General features: G+C 34.2%; 2 protein-coding genes across 3 annotated transcripts; one reads left to right on the plus strand and one right to left on the minus strand.

Annotated features, from left to right (window-relative positions):
• Positions 1-98: 98 nt before the first annotated feature.
• Positions 99-7,807, minus strand: LOC132550073 (uncharacterized). Its single transcript, XM_060214083.1, has 9 exons — positions 7,711-7,807; positions 6,964-7,037; positions 6,389-6,455; positions 5,422-5,497; positions 4,970-5,038; positions 3,758-3,823; positions 2,319-2,460; positions 1,297-1,384; positions 99-772 (listed from the first exon to the last, which is right to left on the minus strand). The coding sequence occupies exons 1-9, from the start codon at positions 7,805-7,807 to the stop codon at positions 693-695; spliced, it is 759 nt and encodes a 252-aa protein (XP_060070066.1). The 3' UTR covers positions 99-692.
• A 792-nt stretch (positions 7,808-8,599) lies between these two features.
• On the plus strand, positions 8,600-26,136 carry LOC132550059 (multivesicular body subunit 12B-like). 2 transcript variants are annotated; one of them, XM_060214062.1, is made up of 11 exons: positions 8,600-8,699; positions 10,428-10,529; positions 12,161-12,268; positions 13,253-13,343; positions 13,794-13,926; positions 14,942-15,079; positions 15,554-15,660; positions 19,190-19,231; positions 21,377-21,438; positions 21,885-21,935; positions 22,703-26,136. In XM_060214062.1, the coding sequence occupies exons 2-11, from the start codon at positions 10,452-10,454 to the stop codon at positions 22,754-22,756; spliced, it is 864 nt and encodes a 287-aa protein (XP_060070045.1). In that variant the 5' UTR covers positions 8,600-8,699; positions 10,428-10,451; the 3' UTR covers positions 22,757-26,136. The 2 variants fall into 2 exon arrangements, with proteins under 2 accessions (XP_060070045.1, XP_060070046.1); XM_060214063.1 differs by lacking the exon at positions 19,190-19,231.
• The last annotated feature ends 410 nt before the right edge of the window (positions 26,137-26,546 follow it).

Below are 26,546 nucleotides of genomic sequence, written 5' to 3' on the forward strand. Positions count from 1 at the left end.
AAGGCGAGATAACAAACATCTCCAGAACACCAATGTTTGTCTGTGAAACAACACCAAGTGAAAGTAAGTCACAGAGACAAAAAACCTGTAACTAAAGAACCAAGTTATCCTGTAGCTTTCTGTACATTGCTAGTAAAAAATTGTTAAGAAATAGATGAATTTTAAAAAATAAAAACAATATCTGTGCAGTATACAACACTTGACTTTCAATATGTGACCATGTTTATATTAACCTAATTCTTTTCTTAATATATGTGATAAATAACAATGATAATAAATGGGAATATGTTACCTTCACGATGCAACATTTGGTAATACATAATGATAATTATTTTGATCATTGAAAATTACTGAAGCTTTTAGGTTCATTGTCTACTTCAAAACATTAAGGAAATTTCCTCCAAAGTAATTTATATGATTTTCATTGTGGAGAGAATAGCTGATCATATAAAAAGTACCAGTGATAGACCTTTCATAAATATAATTTGTCCTTTAGTATATTTGTAGTCCTGTAACATGTCACTGGTTTATGTATCAACTACAAGACTGTTAGTTTGTTCCTCTTTCCAGGGTTTAAGCACTTGCTATAATTTCATGGACCTTATCCCAAAAGGTCTGAAGTGACGCAGAACTGAGTAACATAATGTTGCTTCTGCCTAAAACATTCAAAAAGCTTTATCGTTCATGATATTTCAACTTGGTATGGTGGTGATTTGTTCTATCAACCTTCGTGGTGTGGCTGCTGTAGCTGTTCCTTGGAATACTTCCTTCTCTGTGAAGAGAAGAATAAAGAATATTAAGTCAAATCAATCATAGTTTCCACCATTCCATGGTCTCTATTGGTTCTTTTCTCTTCATTCTTCTTGTTTATCTGAATTATATGCAATTTTAGAGTACCTCTCAGAAAATACAAATAATAGTCTTCAACTGTCAAATCCAAAATGGGCAATGCATAACTAGGCTTGGGACCAATTGGATCCATCCAGTACTTCAATGGAAACATTCATTGTCCAATCCCAACATTACCATGCCACCTATCGGCTATTTTCTTATCAGTCTCAAAACTGAGGCAATACAAGAGACAAAGGTGACCAACATATGAAGTACGAGGCAAATGAACCAACTAACTCACAAAAATAGCAAAAATAAAATTCAATTTCTAAACGTAAGATGACCACCTGTTTGAGAGTGTCTCTTGTTTAGGTAGAAAGGGTCGAGTCTTAAAATGCAATTGCTGCACTTTTCCTCAGGCTAGGTAATTTTACACAAACAATCAATATCATTGGTATTACTTACGTAATTTGGGTATTTGTTTTTCCAAGATTTTGCTGGCAGTATTACTTGTACGTTGCAAAATCTTTGTCGTATTGCAGAGCTTGTTTATCTAGATGTGAGAAATAAAATATATATCAACACCAGTTCTTAGATTATTCTATGGTTTCAATTACAATACTTCCCTTCTTCAATGCTCATGTAAAACATTTGTATTCACAAGAATTTCTGTTTAATCATATATTTTTGGGGGCTCAGTTTTGCCATTTTTTGAAAAATTACCATTTTGTTGACACTCACCCAATTTCATGGGTAAAAGTAGCCAAATATTCTACTTATACTAATTTCAACAGTTCATAGACATATGAATTCATGGATTAGGAATGCCCACCAAATCAATGAAAGTAAATCCTCTATGAAAATTCTTAATTTTACAATAACTGACTGATAGGAAGAAAGATCTTCAGTAATCCCTTCTGTAATGTTACAGTGTAGCAAGTTTGAGGCTGATTGACAAAAGGAAACTGAAACCAACCAATCGACAAGTAATAAAGTAGCAGTAACATTTACCCTTCATACTAAGCAAACCCACTACCCTCCCCCTTTACATGATGAAGCAAAGCAACCTGATGATTTATGAAGAAGCAGTCCCAAGCTTTTCAAACCAATGTTAGGTGAACTTATAGTAAACGTGACCTTGATATTTCAGACATAGAAATCATTTTCACATTACGAAGTGACACAATAATCCCTGGCAACAAAAACAAGTCTGGCTTATCTGTATGACATCCTGTATCAGTCTGAGTCTTGTACCTTTCTTAAAAATCAAAATTTGAGGCACATTACAGTATATGGTGCAGTAAAATCAGTGAATAAGGAGAAAAACAAGTACTATGAAAAATTTGTAAACAAATAATACCAAATTTGAGTGCAGGTTCAGTTTAATGACTCATCTAAAACAAGTTTTGTGATTCAGCTGAACCAAAGCTAAGAAAAAGCTGATTTATGAAATTTGATGTAAATGAAGAAAAGAAGGAACAACTTACATGGAATTTTGTGGATTTCATGTCTTTATCCAGGTCTAATAGCATGCTGGTATAATCTATTTTGGACGACATGTATTCCTCTCCCAGCTTCTTAACGTAGAATGGAATATCAGCTTCTGAAACGTTTCGTTCTTTCTTCTGGCTGAAACAGGTAAAGACAAAACAGAGACCTGAATAGTTACATTTGTATAAAGTTGTAACTTGTTATGACATGGATATAATCATACAGCAAATAGTTTAGCCTACAAAAAGATATTTGGGATTGAGCTAAATTGGCTGATATTATCCCTAAAATATGCCCCTTCCACATTGGAAATGGTCAAATTAGATTAAAATGTTTGATGAAAAATCTCAGATTTAGGGCCTGTCTACCATGAGAGTATTCAATTCTATAAAGTTTATGTTGGTAATGTCCTTCAATGGTGATAGTTCAATACAACATTTTCACTGCATCAAAATAAGTTAAGATATTTCTTAACAAAATCTAAATCATTTTCATCCTAAAACATTTACAGAAAAAGGGTTATTTTCCTGCAAAAGACAAACTTCATTATCACTCTATTGAGGATCTTGGTACAATGGCATTCACATGATTCAAAAGAATCTAAAATCTATGATTCTACTGTCTGAATATCTCCATAAACAAGAGATCCATGAGGGATCTTGGCATCCACCATTGTTTGATCTTTATATGCTTTTCGAAAGTTGGATCTTTTCCCTTCTTTTCTCTTCCGTGTTTTTGCTGCTAATGATAAGAAATTTGAACATTCCTTTGTAGAAATAGCAACAATCTTTAGGTCATTTTCTTTTTATGATCAGTACCAAAATCAAACAGGCACAACAAGGGATCAAGGGAAACATACACATGAAAACTGAGAAAGATCAATGCTGTATCTCTTAATAAAAAGTGATAACAAACTTTCAAAGACAAAATCCATGATGGCTGTTTGTCAGCCATTTTGCTTTTCTGATCAGACCCAAAATCAAATGGGCACAACTAGGACCCAAGCAGAATCTACATATGAAAACTAAGAAAGGTCCATCCAGTACTTCTCAAAAAATAACGATAACAAACATTCAAAGTCAAAATCCAAGATGGCCACCTTTCATCCATTTTATTTTTCTGATCAGTCCTAAAATAAGAAGGGCACAACAAGAGATAAAGGGGAACCTACATATGATATATGGACGTAGGGCAACATCTGGTGATGGTGGGCTATAAAAAATTATGAAATAGAACAGTTTACCTCAGTATATGTAATTTCCTTGAACTTATAATACTTTCCTGTGAAAAATATGTTGAGAATATTATGAAACTAAGGTCAAGTGAAATTTACTATGGTAAGCAAATTTTATTACAATGAGAAAGCAAAGAACAATAAACAGTACCAGTCCTTGACAAAGAATCTGGAGTTGAACCTCATTATATAAATACTCACAAATCATCAGCCTCCTTATCCAGTCTGTTGAATAGTTCCTCCCATGCCACAACCTCATCTTCTAGCCTGAAAGAAAAGAGAAATCAATGTGAAAATGACACATGAGCTAGTTATCTTCCTGAAATCATAAATCGATCAAATCTGTGCTAATGGAAGACTAATTTGGTACAGGACACACCACCTCACCCAGATGAAGCCATACCACAAGTTTGAAGTTCTAGTGACAGCTGGTGTAGGGAATGGAGCCTAAATAATGGTAGGTTAAAGGTCCAAATAAAGGTGACAGTGACCTACCTTTGACACATGACACACCCCAACACATGAAGTTCCAGTTGTGTTGGAGATAGTTCCCAGGCAAGACAAAATTGTGTAGGACACAACACAAAACTTCCAATGAGAACCATTGGGTAAACAACAACAAATAAGTGGTAGTGAAAATGTCATTCTGTATTAAATGTTGCTCAGAGGAATGAGATGTTGACCTTCTTTCAAGGTCATAAGGGATAAATATATTAAATTATTGAATTAAAATCGTTTGAATAAGCAAGAAGCTGCAGGTTATGATTATTGAACAGTAACATAAGACAAACATCAAATGCCAAATGAGATTTTCTCTTAATGTTTTGAGGAACTGGCAAATGACACAAGACAAATGGGTCTAGAATCTCTTAATTTTTCAAATGTTTATGCTGATTGTCTCAAAAAGACCATCTCATTTTCAAAGATGTTTCATACAAAATAAGAAGCCTAAACAGCCTGCACTTCATATCTGTGTATGTACTTCAACAATGCTAGAGGTTTATAGAGTGAAAATCTTACGAATGGCGACTTTTCGCAGTCAGTAAAATAACATCAGATATTTAATCTGCTGGCTAGCACCCTCTTCTATTATAGAAGTACTGCATATGTTGCCCCAGTCCTATAGGAAGCTAAACTCTTTGCATGAATGAAGTTAAACCCAGACTCCTAGGACTAGGAATACTTCATAGGAAATAACCTGTGAGTTGGTTTGACAATATGAGTGGAGATTTTAACAATTTGACCACGAGACTTAGTGTTAAAAGTGAGACCAGAGGTTGAGAATTATCATAGCATAATTATAAATTTTCTCAAGGAGTGGAAACCTCAACTGTAATGATTATGCAATGATATAAAAAAATTCGCTCAAATTGTTGCTTTCAGTTTACTCTTTTCAACTTCATTAAAACATACCGCTTGATTCTAGCTTGCACTTCTACGATTGTCTGATCCATCTCTAGGTTGATAGGATTTGGAACACATCTTTAAATAAAAAGACAGCAACATGACAACATTGGTTCATTATACCTGTGTAAGTATCAGTCGTACTGAGAATCAGGAATGAGGTGAAAGTTGTTAAAAATTTGAGAATTTTTATAAATAAGTAAATAATGTCTAAACATATACTCAACATCGAACACCATCTGCAAGGTTTTTATCCTTATTTTCTTCAGACACTGTTTAAAAATGAGATCTTTGCTTTATGCAGCCTTTGTGAAAATGATATGCAATCACATTCTAGTAACACTATTATAAGAAACAATGACCTTGTGTATTTGGACTACAAATTGCTTCTGTTAACAGATCCAATAGTTTTCATTTCTCTCATTCAGTTTCCACTTTCAATATGTTTATCTTAAACATACCGCTTATTTTCAGATGCTCGTTTGAAAACTCCTGCCTTCTCCATCTCTGCCACCTGATATAATACAGCTTCCTCCACTGCAAAGACAGCAAACTCAGAACAACAAAAAACTACACCAACACAGTACAACTAAATTAGTATATAGAGGATATTAATGGTATCTCATATACTTCATACGGAAATATGTATGATAATGAATGGGAAACCATTTAGTTTTCATACATTTTAAAATGAGAAACAAATTTTAGAAAAGCTCATCAAAGCCTACATAAACTGATGTCCAAAGTACTTCAGGAAATATTAGCACATTCTGTTATGTTGGATAGATATGACGTTATACATGATAACAAGACGACGCCATTTTGAATTTTATACTACCATTTTATCCACGTAAGAATCACAAGTTACAAAACTATATTACAAACAAATTATAGAAATCCTGAAATGTATGCAAAGAAAGATTTGATGGTAAACCAACTTTATCAAGCTTTGCTCCATTTGCAAGAAAGCAATGCTCTGATTGGTCAAAACTACAAAAGTTATACCATCACTTGAAGAGTTATGATGATGTTAAGATTTCTTGTATCATCACTGTTTTATCAGACTGATAAATTCCTTATAATATTTAACAGGTAAAAATGTTATAAAAAACAATTTCTGCTGACAAACTCCTAGAGATTTTGACAATTTGTTTTTATTCTTTAAATGTTTTCTGATAGATATTCATCATAATAAATAATAAATAAATAAGCACCATATGACCAATCTTTGAAGCAATACTGACCTTGTAAGGGGAAGAAAAACACTGATATGCACAGGATAGTGACACGGATCTCCGACAAATGGGCATCAGAAGTAGGAGATATGTGACATATCTATCTTTTTTAGGTTTGTGAGAACATAAATTCGACAACAGTAAACCATTCAATAATGTGCTAAAAAAAGAGATTACTAATAAAATTACTTACTTTCCTTTTTCAGAGACTGGAAATCCTCAATGTCTGTCAATTCTTCTTCCAATTTTTGTAAAGTGTACTACAATGGAATTTGTGATCAAACTAAGAAACTGTGTTACTGAGGACTGTCAAAACAGGAAAATTCTTATAAATTCTTTATAGTACCAAAGCAGTAGAATGTTTCCAAATTCACAAAGTATATCATTGTATGGAGATCAGAACTGGTATCAATGTCCTTGGTCCAAAGATAGGAGATATCAAATTTGGTGTTAGATCTGGCATGTTATATTCATATTTGTGAATTACCAATTTCAATCGGGGATATTACCTGCACTTAGAACTCAGAAAGTACATTTCATAGATACCAAACTCCAAATTAAACCTTAGAACAACAAGTTGAAAAGCTAATATTGATTATTTGAGACATGTAGGTTTCATGTTTGACTATTTAAAATGTACTTCATGGGCAGTTATGAATCTATACTTTCTTATTTTCTGTTTAATGTGTCTTTTAATTCAATATACAGGTGTACAATAATCACAAGGATATTAGGATATTAGCCAGACTATTCATTAAGTGTTCTTACCTGAAGGCATGCTTTAGTCAATAATGCTAATCTCTCATCAGGAGGTTTATCAACATCTATAGATTTATATAAATCTGTAGGAGAAAAAGACGAAGAAATACTTTATATCTTGTTAACTTTACATCAGCTGAATTCACTAATAATTAATATGGTATGATATGAGTTTGCATTATTTCATAATAAAACTGAATAAACAACATGGTTGAACAAACAAAGGCCAAATTTCATATCAATTCAAGTAGTGAAAACTTACCAAGCTACGAAGTTAAGCAAAAAATGTGTGGTAAAAAAACTAGATTTCAAATTCAATAAATGTAGTTAAAAACCAATAAAAATACACTGGTATTACTTTCTGATCACCTGGCAAACTTTTGGATTAAGGCACACTTTTGAGACAGTCATTGGTAAATTGTCAATTTAGCCCATTATTTGATAATCAGAGATACCCATATATTTCATATAGCACTCAAAATCATTGAGAAAACTACAAGTGCAAATTGAGAAAAATCCCTCCCATTCCTTTTTGAGAGCCTCCTATATTCATGATTACTCCCTCTGCTATCAATTTTTGGGCAAGTTAAGCAAAAATACTTATACTGAACTAGCTTGAATATCTGAAAACAATTCAATATGATGATGTGGTAAAAATAAACAAATGGTGGCAGAATACTATTTATCCTCAAAATCATTAAAATGATAAAAGACATGTGAATAATTGGTTATCAATTTGTTCTACGGTTATTATACCTGCTCCAAAGGCCCCAGATTGTTGAAGCTTGGCACGACCAGCAGCAAAACTTGACCGCCTTTTGCTGACACGTCGTTTCTTGGCACTTTCACTCATTATGCTTGTTCTGAAATAAACAAAGTTAAACGTAATTTTATATTGATATGTTTAAATAGGCGTATGTGTATGGCAAATAAACTTCTAAATCGCTAACATTTTCAGGATTTGCAGCCATCTCCAGGCGAGTACATTGATGTTATAGGTACGCAACATCATAACATTATGATGTAATGCTATTGTCAAATATCAGGGGATTTAATCAATTTAATGTTTGTTGTGTTCTGACATAAACTTTATTGTGCGTTTAGTGAAAGGTTTAGCAATTTAGAACTTCTTTTGACATTATCGGAGATCTCAACAGCTCAATACGTCTCTGGAGATATTATCTACATCACAACTCATTTGTCAATACAATCACTCTATTATTTATACTTGTTGAAAAGACAAACAAAATGTGTCACTGAGTTGTTGACCACAAGATTGTAAACAAATCATGCAAACATAAACATATTTTTGACGGACCGATTTTTGACAACAAATTCGAATTTCCCGCTAACTTTCTAACGGAATGAGAATCGTGCAATATATACATATATCATACAAAATCGTCTATATGAACGCAAAAAATCAAAGTGTAAACATAGCAAATATTTGTGAAGACAATATACTACATCTTTCAGTGATTGTGGTGAAATTGGCAAATAGCTTACTGTTGGAGAAAAAGTCAACGATAATAATCGAACTCTTTTGTCTTAGAGGTAAATATTTTAGGTCAATTTCAGGATCTTTGAAATGCTTGACGGCTATGTCGTAATTCAATCATTTAAAGAGTCCTGGTTGTAATGGAAAAAGAACCTCAAAGCACTGGAATTTCTACCTTTGATCTATTTTCGATTTCCTAGAGATACTAATCGCTACAATTTGATTAGTGAGGAGCAGAGTTTAACTGGTAAATGACAAGTAGCACTGGTTGATTTTTTCCAGAAAACGTTTTATTTGAAACTCGTATATATAAGCTTAACTTCCTTGTTTACTTTTGTCAGGGACATTATCTACGTCCCTGCTTTTGTCGACTGTAGACTGGTAGAATCAATTGTATGAATGTGATTATCATGTGGATTATAATAAGTTCTCAAATAAGTGTGATCTGGCTCATTGTGTTTTGTCCTAAATAAGTGTTGTTAATTTGTACAAGTAATTATTGAAATTGAACCTGTTGGGGTGATTGGAAGAAATGCATTTGTCTAGATGTTCTGTTAGTGTTACGTTGTCACGCAATAACAATGGGAAAAATACATTTCTGCTGAGTGCTGTTTTTTTTCCCTGAGAATTCCTAAAAATGTCAACTGAGATTCTACAACATCATGTACACACTCCACGGGATATCAAGATCATTGTGACAAAAGACATATTCCAAAATATTATAACATTCTTTAGACCTTTATATAATCGGATTGGAGTTGATGAATCTCAGAACTCCTGCCTTACATAAAGTGAGGGAAAAAGCCACCAGCGCCTGAGTCAGTATTCAAATGATAATTGTGAAAAGAAATTGTCATTTTCACATGCACATGAATGATCTGTTCTTTATCTACAGTATTTCCAGACATGTCATGAGCCATATTCCTATACACTCCCTAAACATACATTTTCCCCACTGAACTCTGTTTTAATTTACGTTTGTGTTAGCCATGCCTCCTTTAGTCACATGCTTATATAGTCGTGCCACTTCTTATGCATACACAAACATTCAGACAATTAATGTATGCAAAGAAGTCATGCACTCCATTTTTCCACTTCACCTGTACCGTAGGATGTAGCCATTTATCAAGATTATGACTATGAAATAATTCATCTAAGATTGAAAAAAACAGTGAATGTTATCTGAGAACATTTGTTTTCATAGTAAAACTAAGCTGAAAGTGTGTGTTTATATTTGTCTGAGTTTTTGTAATAATTTTGTCATAACTTTTTGAGAAATAACTTGCGTATTGTGAGATCTGATTAAGTCACATTGTTGAGGTCCTGCCCTAATGTCAATCAGAATGTGGGTAGATGCAGAAAAAGTTTATATATATTTTTGCTCTGAACTTCGAATCATGACATTGGTATCAGTATCCATGTACAATATGCATGTGAAAATAACAGTTTCTTTTCACTATCATCATTCAAATGCTGACCCAGGTGTGGGCTGCTTATTTCCTTCACTTTAAATAAGGCTGGAGTTCTGACATTCATTGACTCCAGCCCGATACAAAAAAGTGATAGCATGTCAGAATAATTAGGATTACAAAATACAATGCTTACTTAGCATAGTGACAGGGGCTCCATACATGCTCCTTTACAAGTAATAGTTAATTTTATGATGGAGATAGGTCAGTTTGTATGGTGTTGGCCTATGTAACCACAGATGAAACGAGGGAGGAGGAAATAAGTGGATCACTATAAAATACAGAACTTCAGATATCAGTAACAGTTTGTGTATCTCAGGAAGCTGAGATACAGACTGGTCTGTGCTGATGTTTTTTCACCCTAATTGCCCTGAATGGCATATGGCAGGGCTTCTGTATGTTATTTAGTAAGGTAGCCAGCTTCTCCTTCAAGGAGATCCCACCTGAAAATGACCCTGAGATAAACCCAGCAAACAAAAAAGAAACTTATTTTATTTCTGTTTCAGTGCTTGATACTATAAAGCTTTAAGATGTCAAACAGTGACTGGCCGATCACTTCTGTCACTGTGGTGACAGATCCATCAAAATGTCCAGCAGGATTCACCATTGTAAGTGCATTGTATAACACAATATCATCTCTGTTTAATGTCTTTTTTCAATTATCTCTTTCATTGTATATTACTACATATCATTGCCTACTACTGGGTATTTCAGAGAGTATAGCAGTGGCCGAGTGATAAAGTCTGTAACTGTCTTTATCATTGGCACTTCTCCTGTTTTACTTCACCACCAAAACCTGGCATTTCCTTAAAAGACTGTGGCAGTTAAAAGGACGTTAAGCAACAGTAATTCATAAAAAAGTCACTTTTTCAGAGAGAAATCACAAATTGTTTATAAGAACATCACTTCAATATCTTTATCATCCATCATCTTGTCTTCCCTGTGAATTAAAGAGAAAAAATGTTTTAGTACTTACCATAGATATTATTCTGCTCATTGCTGTTCACAATCTATGAACACTGTGTTATGGACTGGATGTGAGTGCACTGCAATTAGATCACTGTGACTGTCACCTCAAAAACAATAGTCAAACAGGCGTCATAGACTTTTTCAGTAGTAAGATGTAGTGAGGTCAGAGGTAAAGGTGAACTTGCATATTGTAATATGAAGCAAAGTTATTCAAACCTAAGTGACAAGTGTCTTGTCAAATAGATAAGGTCAAATTACTTGACTGATACACAGATGATTGGAGTTGGGCGAAGAGTCATTCCATTACCAATCAAGATCAAGGTTATGGGTCATATATTAAAGTCTAATTTATTTCTTTACTTGTAAATGTTTTGTAACAAAGAGGAAATATAATCATGTCAGGTTAAAGGGAACACCTATATTTGGCCACAAAAACAATTTCTTATTTAATTTTGTTATTCTGTTGATTTCTACCTTTGGTATTAGGTAGTTGCAGTTAAAACTCATTTACCATATTCAACTCTTAAAATGCTCATGTTCCTATCAATCTTCTCCCCACTTACAGGTTTCCAACACAACATTCAGGCCAGTTTTGGTACTCACCATTCTACACAAGAAGATTTTTAAGTCTGTTTGAACAAATTTGGTCTCTCAGCAACAGAAGAATATAAATGTATCACCAATACAACTTTACAACAACAATTTTACTGTCAACCATAATGTGAACTGTATCTGTCATGAATGATTCTGGTCTTGTCAAAAATAGGCCTATTAAGTCCCTTTTCATTTTATATTTTTTTTAGCCCCCTGGACACTTAAAAGAGTCAAATATGGTAAATAATTTCCAGACTCTGATCATGATATTTCGATATATGCAGAAGGTTTCTACTTGGTATCTATTTTTATTAATAATGAATATGAACGTATGTGGGACATGTATTTTTGTAATTAGTATATATAAACAAGGAATACAAAATAGCAACAACAATAAACAAAAATATTTATGCTCCAGGATTTACTTTTTGGGGTGGGGATATGATTAAAGTCTTTGTCTTTACTGTCTTTAGTTTGGACTGTTAAAGAAAATTGAAAAGTAAGAAATCATTGTGACATAGACTTCATAAAATGAATGTCAGATAATTCATGCAACTATAAAACATTGTACAACAGAAGTATTTTGAATTGAGAAAATATGAAACCAAACTTAAAATATAGCTGGAAAGCAAAGTATGGAATATGTCTTCATCAACAACAATTGATGTTTTTTCAGATTGACAAAACATATGACAAGAGAGATGATGCTGACCTGTGGAGGGATGGGTACTTTGGGAAGCGTATATGTCGCTATATGTGTGTGGAGAGATCTGCACCCTCAATAGTAAGCAAGACTGAACTGTAGCTATGATTTAGATGTAGGACTAATCTTAGATTAAGTTGTAATATTGAACAACATCATGTGGAACTGTAGATATGCTTTAGATGTAAGACTTAAGTATAGCTAAGATTAAGGTGTAGAATTGACATGTAGCTAGAATTTTATTGTGAGATTGACATGTACTTGTATTATTTGGTTATATAACACTGTAATAGAGCTATGACTGAAGTGTAGTTAAGGTTTAGTTGTATAAATGAGCTGTAGCTTTGATTTAGTGGTACATGTTCTTTGAACATGGTGAAGTCTAGCTACAGTGCTGTAATGTTTTAGTGTAAAGTTGAATTCTAAGCTGCTGTACTGCTGTAGCAGTAAATTAGTTGTATTACCGGGTATGTACTGTTAAATTCTAGCTGCTGTACTGTTTTAGAATAAAGACGTACTTGTAGATGTAGCAGTGATTCAGTTGTACTTTGTACATGTTAAATTCTAGCTGCTGTACTGTTTTAGAATAAAGACGTACTTGTAGATGTAGCAGTGATTCAGTTGTACTTTGTACATGTTAAATTCTAGCTGCTGTACTGTTTTAGAATAAAGATGTACTGGTAGATGTAGCAGTGATTCAGTTGTACTGTGTACATGTTAAATTCTAGCTGTTGTACTGTTTTAGAATAAAGACGTACTGGTAGATGTAGCAGTGATTCAGTTGTACTGTGTACATGTTAAATTCTAGCTGTTGTACTGTTTTAGAATAAAGACGTACTGGTAGATGTAGCAGTGATTCAGTTGTACTTTGTACATGTTAAATTCTAGCTGCTGTACTGTTTTAGAATAAAGACGTACTGGTAGATGTAGCAGTGATTCAGTTGTACTGTGTACATGTTAAATTCTAGCTGTTGTACTGTTTTAGAATAAAGACGTACTGGTAGATGTAGCAGTGATTCAGTTGTACTGTGTACATGTTAAATTCTTGCTGTTGTACTGTTTTAGAATAAAGACGTACTGGTAGATGTAGCAGTGATCAATGATAAAGATCCGATTCCTGCTGGTTTTACCTGTATAGACTCCACCAGTGATTCTCGTGAGTACACAACACAGTAACAATGATGACCATTATGTATCATCGATGTACAACAATTGGTATTGCTATGTATTATATATGCATTCTACCCTTAGAATGTTATAATTTCAATGCTTGAAACCATCAAATATCATAGTAAGGATGTGATTTCTAGTATTCTATGAAAATTTATCTCAAACTGATCAGACAGAAGGAGATATACCATGAAGTTATCGTAAGGTATTCACAAGGGTACTCTCAGACATTTACATGTAAGAATGATAAAGAGTGAAGATAGTTTGGAGGTAGGCACTACAGTAGATAGTTTGGAGGTAGGCACTACAGTCTTCTACTTAATTAATTGAAATTTATTGAATCTTCTATTTCCTGTCAATCATAGAATATAGAATAAAAATGCTGGATCTTCTATTTCCTTTCAAAGAAAAGTGCTGATTTTTTTAAATGGTGTAGGTGAGAAGGCCATGAAGAAGAAGATGCTGTGTGTGAGATACATGTCCTGCACTCTCACTAACGATGCCATTGCTGAACTCATTATCCTGTCTAAGGGTGTGCGACGCCCACCTAACGGCTACAACCTAGTAGGGTAGGTCTTGTCTGCAGGGCAGAAAACAATCTAGGAAATCATAGGAAATATCTAGATCATACTTAAACAGGCTACCCTAGTCTACTAATACCCGAAACAAGAAACATTCTTACTATCAATTTTTGGTTGATATTGAGGAGAAACTGGGTCTAAAATCAACTTCTTTATAGGAAGATTTAATTTTGCCTCACTTACAGCAAGTCTTTTCAAGCATCACTGGATCACAAATATCAAAGAGCTGTTGATTACCAGGTATTAAGTACTAAGTTCAACCATTGATATGAATTATTGTCAGTATTATCTGAACTATGTATTTAGAATTTGGATCAAATTGCCCATGTCCGAGGTCTCTTCATTTATTCCCAATTCCTTTTACCGCTATTTCTCGAGAAGTGATTGATGGACCTTTTTTGAAATTTCACATTTGAGTTTCACTCGGTCTGTGAAGAGCCTGTTTTATTTTGGGACTGATCAGAAAAACAGAATGACTGACAGGTAGAGGGGTCATTTTGGATTTTGTCTGAGTTTTTTTACCACTGTTTCTTGAGAAGTACCAGATATATATTTTTTTTTCAAATCTCATATACATGTGTAATATATAAATATAGGCAACCATTTTTCAAATTTCTTATAAGAGCAAAAATAGAGGAAGAATAGAAAAGAAGTGAAAAGATCCAACTTTGAAAGAACATAATAAAACCAAGAGGTTATTGATGCCAAGATCCCTATTGAATCTCTTGTTCTTATTCCTAGGGCTCAGCTGAATTTGTTTATAAATTTTGGGAGCAAGTGTTATGTTACAAATTTTAGCAAGTTTTTCAAGCAGTGTTGGATTGTAGATATCAATGGGCTTTTGGTCATCAAATAGTTCAAATATTTACATGCAGTTACATGAAATATGTCATCAATAAGTTAGCTATGCTCCAAACAAAAATTTTAAAATATTATACATATGTTCTGTAAGTACCACTACAACCTGATTTTTAATGAAAATTGTTTTTGTTTTTCATTTTAGAGAACTAAATAACATGGCACTTTGTTTCAAGATGGCAGCATTTCGTTCTCCTACAACCGACACACAGCAAAACAATGCAGCTCCAACATACATGCCGAACACGCCTAACTACAATAAAGAATCTCCCCTGAATAACATGTAAGTAAAAATGTTCTGAAAACATACTTCTGTTTAGACTTGTTATGTTTAAGTAAATTTCGGTTGTGTTTTTATCAGGAATATACTATGCTATTGTTTGTGATGCATGATTTTTACCCAGTAGTTTGACCATTTGACAGGCCGCCTGTATGTTGTTCATTGAGGTACCCACCAGCTACTACAATGAGACTCTGCCTTAAAATGACCATGGCTGTTCCCTGGTTATTCCCTGGCCATTAAACCCAGAAAAAACCCACCCCTCATCAGTATGTTTGGAGCTAAAAATTTTTCACTGGTCAGCCTCACCTCTCACTAATGTTCAGTCCTGATTAATTGGTTGAACTTGAAAAGGAAAGAAGTCATTTAAAAACCTTTTGCCCTTGGTCAACTGGTTGTTTTGTGTTTAGATGAAGTTTTTAGACAGCTGTACAGGAAGAATATATATTAATCACTTCCTTGTTGTTGTGTGTTTAGGGGAGGTGTTGGGACAGCTCTACCATATGCTATCAACCCTGCAGCAAACCATGCCAGACCAGGACTTGACAGAACCAACAGTATTGCTGGTATGGGCAGTAATCACCGTAAGTATCTGTTCAGTACTGTTAAGTGAATGTAAATGATAATATTCAGCTTCCTATCTAATTTGCTGTATTTGGTGTAAATGTAATATTATACTGTAACATAGACCCTGCTGTAAATGTAATGTCATAGTGTAACATAGACCCTGTAGTTATTGTAATGTTACAGTGTAACATAGACCCTGCAGTTATTGTAATGTTACAGTGTAACATAGACCCTGCAGTTATTGTAATGTTACAGTGTAACATAGACCCTGCAGTTATTGTAATGTTACAGTGTAACATAGACCCTGCAGTTATTGTAATGTTGCAGTGTAACATAGACCCTGCAGTTATTGTAATGTTACAGTGTAACATAGACCCTGCAGTTATTGCAATGCTACAGTGTAACATAGACCCTGCAGTTATTGTAATGTTACAGTGTAACATAGACCCTGCAGTTATTGTAATGTTACAGTGTAACATAGACCCTGCAGTTATTGTAATGTTACAGTGTAACATAGACCCTGCAGTTATTGTAATGTTACAGTGTAACATAGACCCTGCAGTTATTGTAATGTTACAGTGTAACATAGACCCTGCAGTTATTGTAATGTTACAGTGTAACATAGACCCTGCAGTTATTGTAATGTTACAGTGTAACATAGACCCTGCAGTTATTGTAATGTTACAGTGTAACATAGACCCTGCAGTTATTGTAATGTTACAGTGTAATATTTATCCTGTTTTTCTCATTTAAAGTTCTTTAGTGTCTTAACATGATTTAATATAATGTGGTTTTTGTTTTGTGTCCGTCTTTCTAATAATAAATTCATTTATTACATGAATACCTAATCATACCCTGAGGAGCTGGGTTTTGATTTCTTCTGATCACGTTGTGTTGGTCTCAAGTGTACTGTATTCCATTTTTACCTTGATAAGAGCTTGTGCAGTAACTGTTAATTCTGTCAAACTCTAATGATATTGGACGTACACGTCTGCATTCAAATGTGAATGCTGTGATTTTCGAGTTTTTTTTTGTAATTTCAAAAAGAGGTGTAATATGAAAAAAGGCACTTGTTATGGCAGATATGTAATTGTTTTTGCACAAATTGATGTACCTTCTTTACTTTATGTAATTGTTGTTTTGTTATCTTTGCTTACTTCCTACATAAATGAATGCATGCAGACAGGCTTTTTTTTATTAATATAGATATTTCAATCTAGACTGAAGTTTCCATTACTGAGACAAGCTTAAACTACAAAAAATTATTTGTTTTAAAAATTGGTGTAACCAAGAGTATTATGTATATTTACTCAGGAAGTTCAGCACATATCATTGTTTATGACAGGCTTTGTTATGGTATAACACATTGAAACTGGATATCAACCTTCTCTGTACAGAGTTCTGGTCCTTAGCTCATTTTTGAAACTCCGCCATGTTATGAGGGAGGGGCATAATGTATTTTCCTATTTTTAGCTCACCTGGCCCAAAGGGTCCAGACTCCCTGGGGCCTGAGGGATGGGGTCCAGTGGGGAAAATTTCTTAAAAATCTATCTTATTCTTAAAGAATAACAGGAAAAGGTCCAGATCTGGTATATAGCATGCTTTTGTGAAAGGAGAGCAGTTTCGGGTCTGAGCTCCATGGGCTTGAGGGGCATGGCCCAATGTGGAAAATCTATCAGTTTCTTTAAATTCGTATTATTATTCATGAATTACAGGATGTTGTTCAAATTTGAAATGAGGCATGCTGGGATAAAGGGAAATGAGTTTTGAATAAATGGTGGGTCTGACCTCCCTGGGGCCACAGGGGTCCCGATGGAGAAAATCTATCAATTTCTTTAAAATCTGTCTTGTTCTTCAAGAATTGCAGGATATTGTCCAAATATAGTCTGAAGCATGCTTGGTGAAGGGAAATGAAATTTTATAGACAATGGGTCTGACCCCCTGGGGTCAGAAGGGTGGAGCCAGTAGAAGAAATAAGTAATTCTTTAAGACATGACTTCTCCTGCAGGAATGATTGTATTTTTTCCAAAAATGATCTGAAGAATTCTTAGGTGAAAGGGAATCAAATTTGTATAAACGTTGGGTCTCAGTCCCCTTGGATGGGAGGGCCAGGGCCCAATACGAGAAATATTGCAAATGCTTTGGAATTATTCTTCTGATATAGGAATTAAAATTGGTCTGATAGGGGTGAAGGGGAACAGTGGGTTCAAACCCTGTGGGGCAGAAGGGGTGGGGCCCAATAGTGGAAATACAGCAAATTTTTAAAATCCTTCTAATGTAACTGTAGATATCCTTGGTTAAGAGAACTTAGTTTTGTACAAATGATAAATCTAACCCTCTGGGAGTACAGGAATTCCTGTTACGGTGAAATTGATTCAATAATTTTAATAACTTTTTCTCTAGCTTGAATTAATAAATTTCACAAACTAAACCAGGTTAGCAATACAGACCCTATGGGCCTCTTGTTTGTCCTGTCCAATTTTGGTACTGTCCCAGGCACTAATCAATTACATTACTCAAACAACTTCATTTCTGAAGAAGAAACAAAGGCCAGCTATGACAATACATAACATGAGTTTATGTTCCAAGGTCAAGGTAACTAGCTAGGTACAGATTTTTTGGCTCCATGACTATTCCTATCACTTGGCATTGTCTCAACAATGAATATTAGTGCTGTGTTGACATTGTTTCTAGGTAACCATTATTGGTGCTATTTATAGAAAATCATCCACCAGTTCAGTGACATCACTCTAATGACTTTCATTCTGAAGGAAATTTCATCAAATTTTACAATCATGAATATCTGGGGTTAGTTTATGTTTCAAGGGTCAAAGGTCAAATAAAAGGTCATGGTATTTGTTTGAAATATGAGTCACACATGATGTCATAGTTAGCAGCTTTACTGTAATTTTATGGAGTATTATCAACATGAGTTACTGGTACACAAGCTGCTTACAAGTTATTTGTTAATTTCAGGATTATAAACAGAAAAAACATGATATAAGATGAAGAAATCTGCATTTAGTAGAAAGATAAAATGGATCTTAAATCATTGTCAGGAATTACAGAAAATGTGAAATGGGAGTTACTCCCCTTCATTTCATATTCAGATATTGACTAAATTGCAAGATTCAATTTTTTTTTTAAATTCAAGATTAACACTGCATGACATTAGTTTTAAGAGAGTCTTGGGTCTTTTTGATTGAGTTATGTTTCAACTGAGGAATATTCTACACATCAGGAGGAAAAAGAAAGAATACACAGGATTTAGAAATATTACCAGTGCTATCATCATAAAAGCGTGATCGACATGATAACTTTATTTTCTATCATACAGGAGACAAAAACAACCAATCAATTTATTTGTGTGTAAAACCATGGTCAGTATTGACAAGAATGTTTCCTGAAATTTAGCTGCAGCTTACTTAACATCTAAATCTCCTGAATACATAGCTAAGTTATATATCCATATTGATGCCCTCATATGAATAACATGCTAAGATATACATATTCTTGTAAAACATAATGCTATTTTTGTTTTCTCAGAACAAAACCATGTACACAATGGTTCCCAACAAGTGGTACAAGGTATATACTTAGAAGCTAATAGAAGCAATGGCTGTAGCTCAAGCTCCTATTCTTCGCAAGCTATCTGTGCTTTCTTATGTTATATGTGCTTCTCCTATGGAAATAGAATTATTTTCTTTGAATTTTCGAACTAATGTTGTTCTTATCTTCGAATTTTTATTGTTCTTATCTTCTACTTTTCTTGAAAGATTTTAATGGCAAAACTTTAAGAACACAATACCAACTGATGAAAACTTGATAGTTTCCATTTCTGTTCAATTCTTGATCTTCAATATTTAAGTCTTGAAAACTTTAGATAAATTCTCACTGTATTGAGATGTAACTATAAATGTTATCATTGTGTATAACACTTTCACTAACACATCTATTGCTTGTAACTATGTAACAAAGGTAGTCATTTTGTTTCATTTTTGTGCTATATAAGTAAACGCAAATGCTAGGAATTATCTGCATGCTTCCTCATTGAGGAATCTTGCCTGAATTTCCTCTGGTCCCAATATTGTCATTAACAAATATACAGTGAATTACATTCTATTTGTCTCAAGTAGCTGTTCTATTTCGTTAGTACAGACATAACTTCATGCTGCTTATAATATCCTGGGTAACTTGCTGAGAATTGAAAGTAAACCAGGAAGATATTTATTTGTGTATAGATGTTCCAATATCATCACTGATTACAACATTTGTTCCACTCACATATAAAACTTACCAATCTGAAGAAAATATATATTAAATTGATAAAAATCAGAATTTCTTGTTCACATGCTCAATCCAAATTCACATTTTTTATTTCAATGGTGATATGCGTATGTCTTGAGAGCCTAGCACTGTGCTGTTCACCGACCTTGCTTTAAGCTACATTTTGTAAATTACCAAGTGAAATCACACAGAAGTTGCAGTAACTAGCCCCTGCTTTACAGTCTATAACTTTTATAAGTGATAAATCAAACTTTTCATTGAAAACTGCAGTCCTTCTTTCCTTCTTTCACTAATAATGGTTCAAAGTCATATGTATGTATGTAGGAAAAAATGGTCTTAGAATTACAAATTCATTTTTCAAGTCCACTAAAATCTTATAGAGAACACTTTAAAATAATAATACCATCCATTAGATTTGCTACATTGACAGTTTGTCCACTGATATACTTGTGTGTTTATATCCCAGCAGTATATAGGTAGTGGCTATTGCTGCTGAAACATTTCATCAAAAATAAAAAAAGCCTGAATGATCTTTGTTTTACAAATATTATTGCCAAATTTTATAGGAAAGAGCCGTTCAGTGGTAATAAGAACAACTCTGGAAATTTTCTTCTCGTAATATACTAATGTTTGGAAATTTTCCAAGGAACATTAAGGGACATTGGGAAAGCATTGGCCTGCAAAACCTCAGATTAAGATTGGAGTTGTGTGGATCAACACATTTACTGAGAAATGAACCAGTCTGTGTGTACTGCCATGTTCTTTGTTCAAAACAGTTTTCTCAACTGCTCTGGATAGCATACAACATGCCTCAAATATAATGTTTCGTGAGGTTAAACCAGCAGCTACTACAAGGCTGTGACCCTGCCTTAAAATATCTGGCTGTTGACAAGGGAAAATCCCACTAAATAAACTTAAGAACATTGATAAAACCAGGCCCCATCTTCTCCATTATTAACTGTCCATGTCTGATGGAGTTGTGATTAAGTTTTCATATAAACCTATTGATGATTGATAGTTCATTTCTTAGTTATCACCTATTGTTTTGGTATAATCTTGTTCTTTTTACAGGCCATACTTAATGCATGCAATTATTGCTCATAGCCCATTTATAACTACAATTTACTGGTAAAGTGGTTTTCTGAACTGTGGCTCTTTATTTGTTGGAATGCTTTGTTTGTGGAAATTTAGTTGTCTCCAAATTGAACAAGACACCGCAGATCTTCACTTAGTTAAACTGAACTCTCATGTCCCCAAAGTTTCAATTTGATTGCATGAAAGGTAACTGTAGGCATGGCCAAACCAGAATTTTTAGAATATTCCAAAATGAAATAGTTCACATAAAATTCATATCAGGGATCCTGTTGAGGAATAATCCTGCATTATCTGTTTTATTTTTATTATCTGAAAATTGTGGTCATTTTGAAATATTTATCTTGTATTTAGCTTTATCTGGTGTGCCCTGGCAGATAAATCCACGCTACACTGAAATGGCCAGGCTACAGGATGTAAGTATAGCATATATAGACACTGGAAATGGAAATAAATACTGGAAATAAAACTTACAGTAACCATAAAAATACATACTGGGATGTACATTTATCAGGAATCATTATTCATAGATGATATATTTGTCAGGGAACAGTATTTATAGATATAAAATTTGTTGGGAAATCAGTATTAAGTAGACTTACTCCCAAGCATGAGCTTATCATCTGATAAATACTGTCTTCATGTGTCTCTCAAACCCTTAGAGTTTCAGCAATGGCTGATGGGTGTCTTTATCACTATTAGATTATCAAATATTTAAAAGACAAATTCTCACTGTTATAAGTAAAAGGAATCTGTTTCCTATAAAGCTTTTATCTTGACTGTGCCTGTTTTGTATCAAAATAAGTGAAATTCTTTCTGTAACAAAAATCTGACAATTTTTCTCACTTTATTTTTTTCACAGATTACACTTCCTCAGATTGGTTACAAGTCAATCATGGACATAGAAAATGAGGTAAGATTATTGTCAATGTATCAGCAGTGACAAGTCATATCCATGGTATATTTCTGTACTGTGTTGTATCTGTAACTGAAGTCATAGTTAGTAATGCTACAATGAAAACCACTTAATATCATGTTCCATTTATCAGGAAAAATGTGAAAGTAAGCTAAACATGACATTAACAGTTGACACTTTTTTCAGATGTCTGAACTTTCTGATGCACTAAACGACAATGTAATAGTGTATCTTTTGTACTATTTATTTTGCGAAAGCTTCGTCGTAATTAACTCAGGATCTTCTGGTTGGCTTCTCAGTCCAAGAGGCTTGAGGCTAAACATAATTTGGCATGTTACATATAAGTTCTTATAATTTTTACACATATTTTTTATTTAGATATATTTTTGTATTATCTTCTGTTTATCTGTTTCAATATTACATAATTTATAACAGAATTCATTGACTGTCATAAAGAACCCGGAATCATGCTTCTTAACTCTAAAATATAAAATACATAGATAAAACACAGCAGTTTGTGAGATGAAATTTGAGTTACCATTCATTTTGACCTCATTCAATGAAAACTATCATTCTGAAATTGATAGACAAAGTATGGTTTGATATAATGAGGTCGCTACATGTTATAAATGCTATTGACTAACTTAACAAGTTGTTATAGTGTTTATAATGATCATATTTACATTATATATATTGCTTGAAACTTTTAATATTTTTTTTATGTGTTTCAACTTCATAATTATGTCTGTTTATTTTCCTTTCAGTATTCCTATTCTTTCAACATTGAAAGATCAGTCTCAACCAATAGCTATGAATGATTGGTCAAATTTGAAAGTCAAAGGTCATTGCATTTTCAACCACAGAAGAACATGCAAAAGAAATTATGTGCTTGTACACAAGACAGAGTGATTATAAATACACAAGAGACAAAGATGCTTGCTTTCACTAAAAGCTCTTCTGCAGTAAGTGTAATGACATAGACAAACATTGTGCTTGTAGCATGTAATTAGCCAAAGGAAATCATGTGTGGCAGAATTTGGAAAACTAGTCTGTTTACCTTGTTGTGTGGAGACACAGAGGATTTATATCATGTGAGAAAGTTCATGACACAAAGGATATCAATTCATTTCCCTGATATCAGAGGAAGGCACTCTCCAAGAGTCCAGGGACACAGAGGATATCCAGTCTGTGAGAGGACATTTCCCTGACATCTGAGGGAGGCACTCTCCAAGAGTCCAGGGACACAGAGGATATCCAGTCTGTGAGAGGACATTTCCCTGACATCTGAGCGAGGCACTCTCCAAGAGTCCAGAGACACAGAGGATATTCAGTCTGTGAGAGGACATTTCCCTGACATTTGAGGAAGGTACTCTCCAAGAGTCCAGAGACACAGAGGATATTCAGTCTGTGAGAGGACATTTCCCTGACATTTGAGGAAGGCACTCTCCATGAGTCCAGGGACACAGAGGATATCCAGTCTGTGAGAGGACATTTCCCTGTGATCTGAGGGAGGCACTCTCATAGAGTAGAGGGACACAGACAATATGCAGTCTGTGAGAGGACATTTCCCTGACATCTGAGGGAGGCACTCTCCATGAGTCCAGGGACACAGAGGATATCCAGTCTGTGAGAGGACATTTCCCTGACATCTGAGGGAGGCACTCTCCAAGAGTCCAGCGACACAGAGGATATCCAGTCTGTGAGAGGACATTTCCCTGACATCTGAGGGAGGCACTCTCCAAGAGTCCAGCGACACAGAGGATATCCAGTCTGTAAGAGGACATTTCCCTGACATTTGAGGAAGGTACTCTCCAAGAGTCCAGAGACACAGAGGATATTCAGTCTGTGAGAGGACATTTCCCTGTGATCTGAGGGAGGCACTCTCCAAGAGTCCAGAGACACAGAGGATATTCAGTCTGTGAGAGGACATTTCCCTGACATTTGAGGAAGGCACTCTCCATGAGTCCAGGGACATAGAGGATATCCAGTCTGTGAGAGGACATTTCCCTGTGATCTGAGGGAGGCACTCTCATAGAGTAGAGGGACACAGACAATATGCAGTCTGTGAGAGGACATTTCCCTGACATCTGAGGGAGGCACTCTCCAAGAGTCCAGGGACACAGAGGATATCCAGTCTGTGAGAGGACATTTCCCTGACATCTGAGGAAGGCACTCTCCAAGAGTCCAGCGACACAGAGGATATCCAGTCTGTGAGAGGACATTTCCCTGACATCTGAGGGAGGCACTCTCCAAGAGTCCAGGGACACAGAGGATATCCAGTCTGTGAGAGGACATTTCCCTGACATCTGAGGGAGGCACTCTCCAAGAGTCCAGCGACACAGAGGATATCCAGTCTGTGAGAGGACATTTCCCTGACATCTGAGGGAGGCACTCTCCAAGAGTCCAGCGACACAGAGGATATCCAGTCTGTGAGAGGACACTGCCTTGGTATCTAAAAGATATCCACACTCAATCTTTAAATGTTTTGCATTCCTGAGGATACAAGGGAGTCCATTGTTTTAATGAAAACTTTCGTGGTACCTGGGATATAAAGGCAATGCTGTGTTTGAACAGACATCAACATATTTCATGTGTGAAAGATATGGAAGTGGAAATTCATATTTTTTCATAGGATATCCTGTGTTTGGTAGCCTGTCATTTTGTTAAATTGATTTTTTAAACACATTTCTTTAATTAACAAAACTTTTAATCTAGGTTTTTACCCAATATCTTATACTTGTCTTCTAGATGTATGTTGGTTTGATAGGTTTACATCCTCTCCATGACACAAAAGTCAAATTAACCTCATCTACTTCTGGTGTAATGTATCAGTAGGTGAATGTCTATCAGTAACCTGATCAGGTCAGTGCAATCAAGAAGTCTTATTTTATGTTCATGTAGGTGCAGTAGCATATCAGAAAAAAGACTGAAAATACACATGGTGTGTGAGCTGTTCAGTCTTTATATGGTCACTTGATTTACTCATGGGGAGGGGTTTTGAGTGGCAGGGCCATTTGTCATCACTGAGTGCAAAATACATTTTTTACCTCCCAGAAATTATTTTGAGGGAGGGAAACTTTATAGTTATCTTCAGCCTATTGGGATTAATGGAATTTTTACTTGTGAAGGGACTTATCCTCCAGGGTTCACTGGTATATCATTGTCACACTGTGTCCTAGAACTTAATGATAGATTAGGACTGGTCACTGAATACTTGCCTCCATGTTCCTATTTAGTTTTCATTTGTCAGTCAAGCTTTATATTTCCATAGAAAACAATATCTGTAATATGGGTGCTTGTAGTGATGATTATTATAATCAATAGAATATATTGCCCTGCATATTAATTTGTCATTTTTACTGTTAGAAACTTCTGCCTCATAACTAGGAACTTATCAGAGTAACTAAATTTGCATATTTGAATGCAGATTCAGAGTATAATGTTAAAAACAATACCATATTATTTATTGGTTGTTGTTCAGTCTACACAGTAAAATTATCACAATGGTGGAATTCTTCGTTAAACTTCATTTCCATTTTTGGCCTTTTTAAAATGATATGAATTTATTGATACATGTATCCTGTCTGTATAATCTTCCTGTTTATCATTCTTCTGCTTTCATGTTTTGTAAAGCAACACTACTCTAACAGTCATATTATCCTCAGAATAATTAGATATCTGTGTGTTTGTGTATTTTATAAATGCTTTAAGACTGTGGAATCTATCTCTTTCCGAAGAGATTCCATAACTACTTAAAAACCTGTAAAATGTCTACTAGTAGTAGTCATAGTTATTCACCTGTAAAAAATCTAAAAGTCTGATTTATACACCTGTAAAATATCTAAAAGTCTGATTTATACACCTGTAAAATATCTAAAAGTCTGATTTATACACCTGTAAAATGTCTAAAAGTCCGATTTATACACCTGTAAAATATCTAAAAGTCTGATTTATACACCTGTAAAATATCTAAAAGTCTGATTTATACACCTGTAAAATATCTAAAAGTCTGATTTATACACCTGTAAAATATCTAAAAGTCCGATTTATACACCTGTAAAATATCTAAAAGTCCGATTTATACACCTGTAAAATATCTAAAAGTCCGATTTATACACCTGTAAAATATCTAAAAGTCCGATTTATACACCTGTAAAATATCTAAAAGTCTGATTTATAAACATGTAAAATATCTAAAAGTCCGATTTATATACCTGTAAAATATCTAAAAGTCCGATTTATATACCTGTAAAATATCTAAAAGTCCGATTTATATACCTGTAAAATATCTAAAAGTCCGATTTATATACCTGTAAAATATCTAAAAGTCCGATTTATATACCTGTAAAATATCTAAAAGTCCGATTTATATACCTGTAAAATATCTAAAAGTCTGATTTATACACCTGTAAAATATCTAAAAGTCCGATTTATACACCTGTAAAATATCTAAAAGTCTGATTTGTACACCTGTAAAATATCTAAAAGTCCGATTTATACACCTGTAAAATATCTAAAAGTCTTGTTTATATACTTGTAAAATATCTAAAAGTCCGATTTGTACACCTGTAAAATATCTAAAAGTCTTGTTTATATACTTGTAAAATA

This window comes from Ylistrum balloti, unplaced genomic scaffold (assembly GCF_031769215.1).
Source record: "Ylistrum balloti isolate Yb309-2 unplaced genomic scaffold, AGI_CSIRO_Ybal_v1 Utg370104, whole genome shotgun sequence".
In the NCBI taxonomy this organism is placed as follows: Eukaryota; Metazoa; Mollusca; class Bivalvia; order Pectinida; family Pectinidae; genus Ylistrum; species Ylistrum balloti.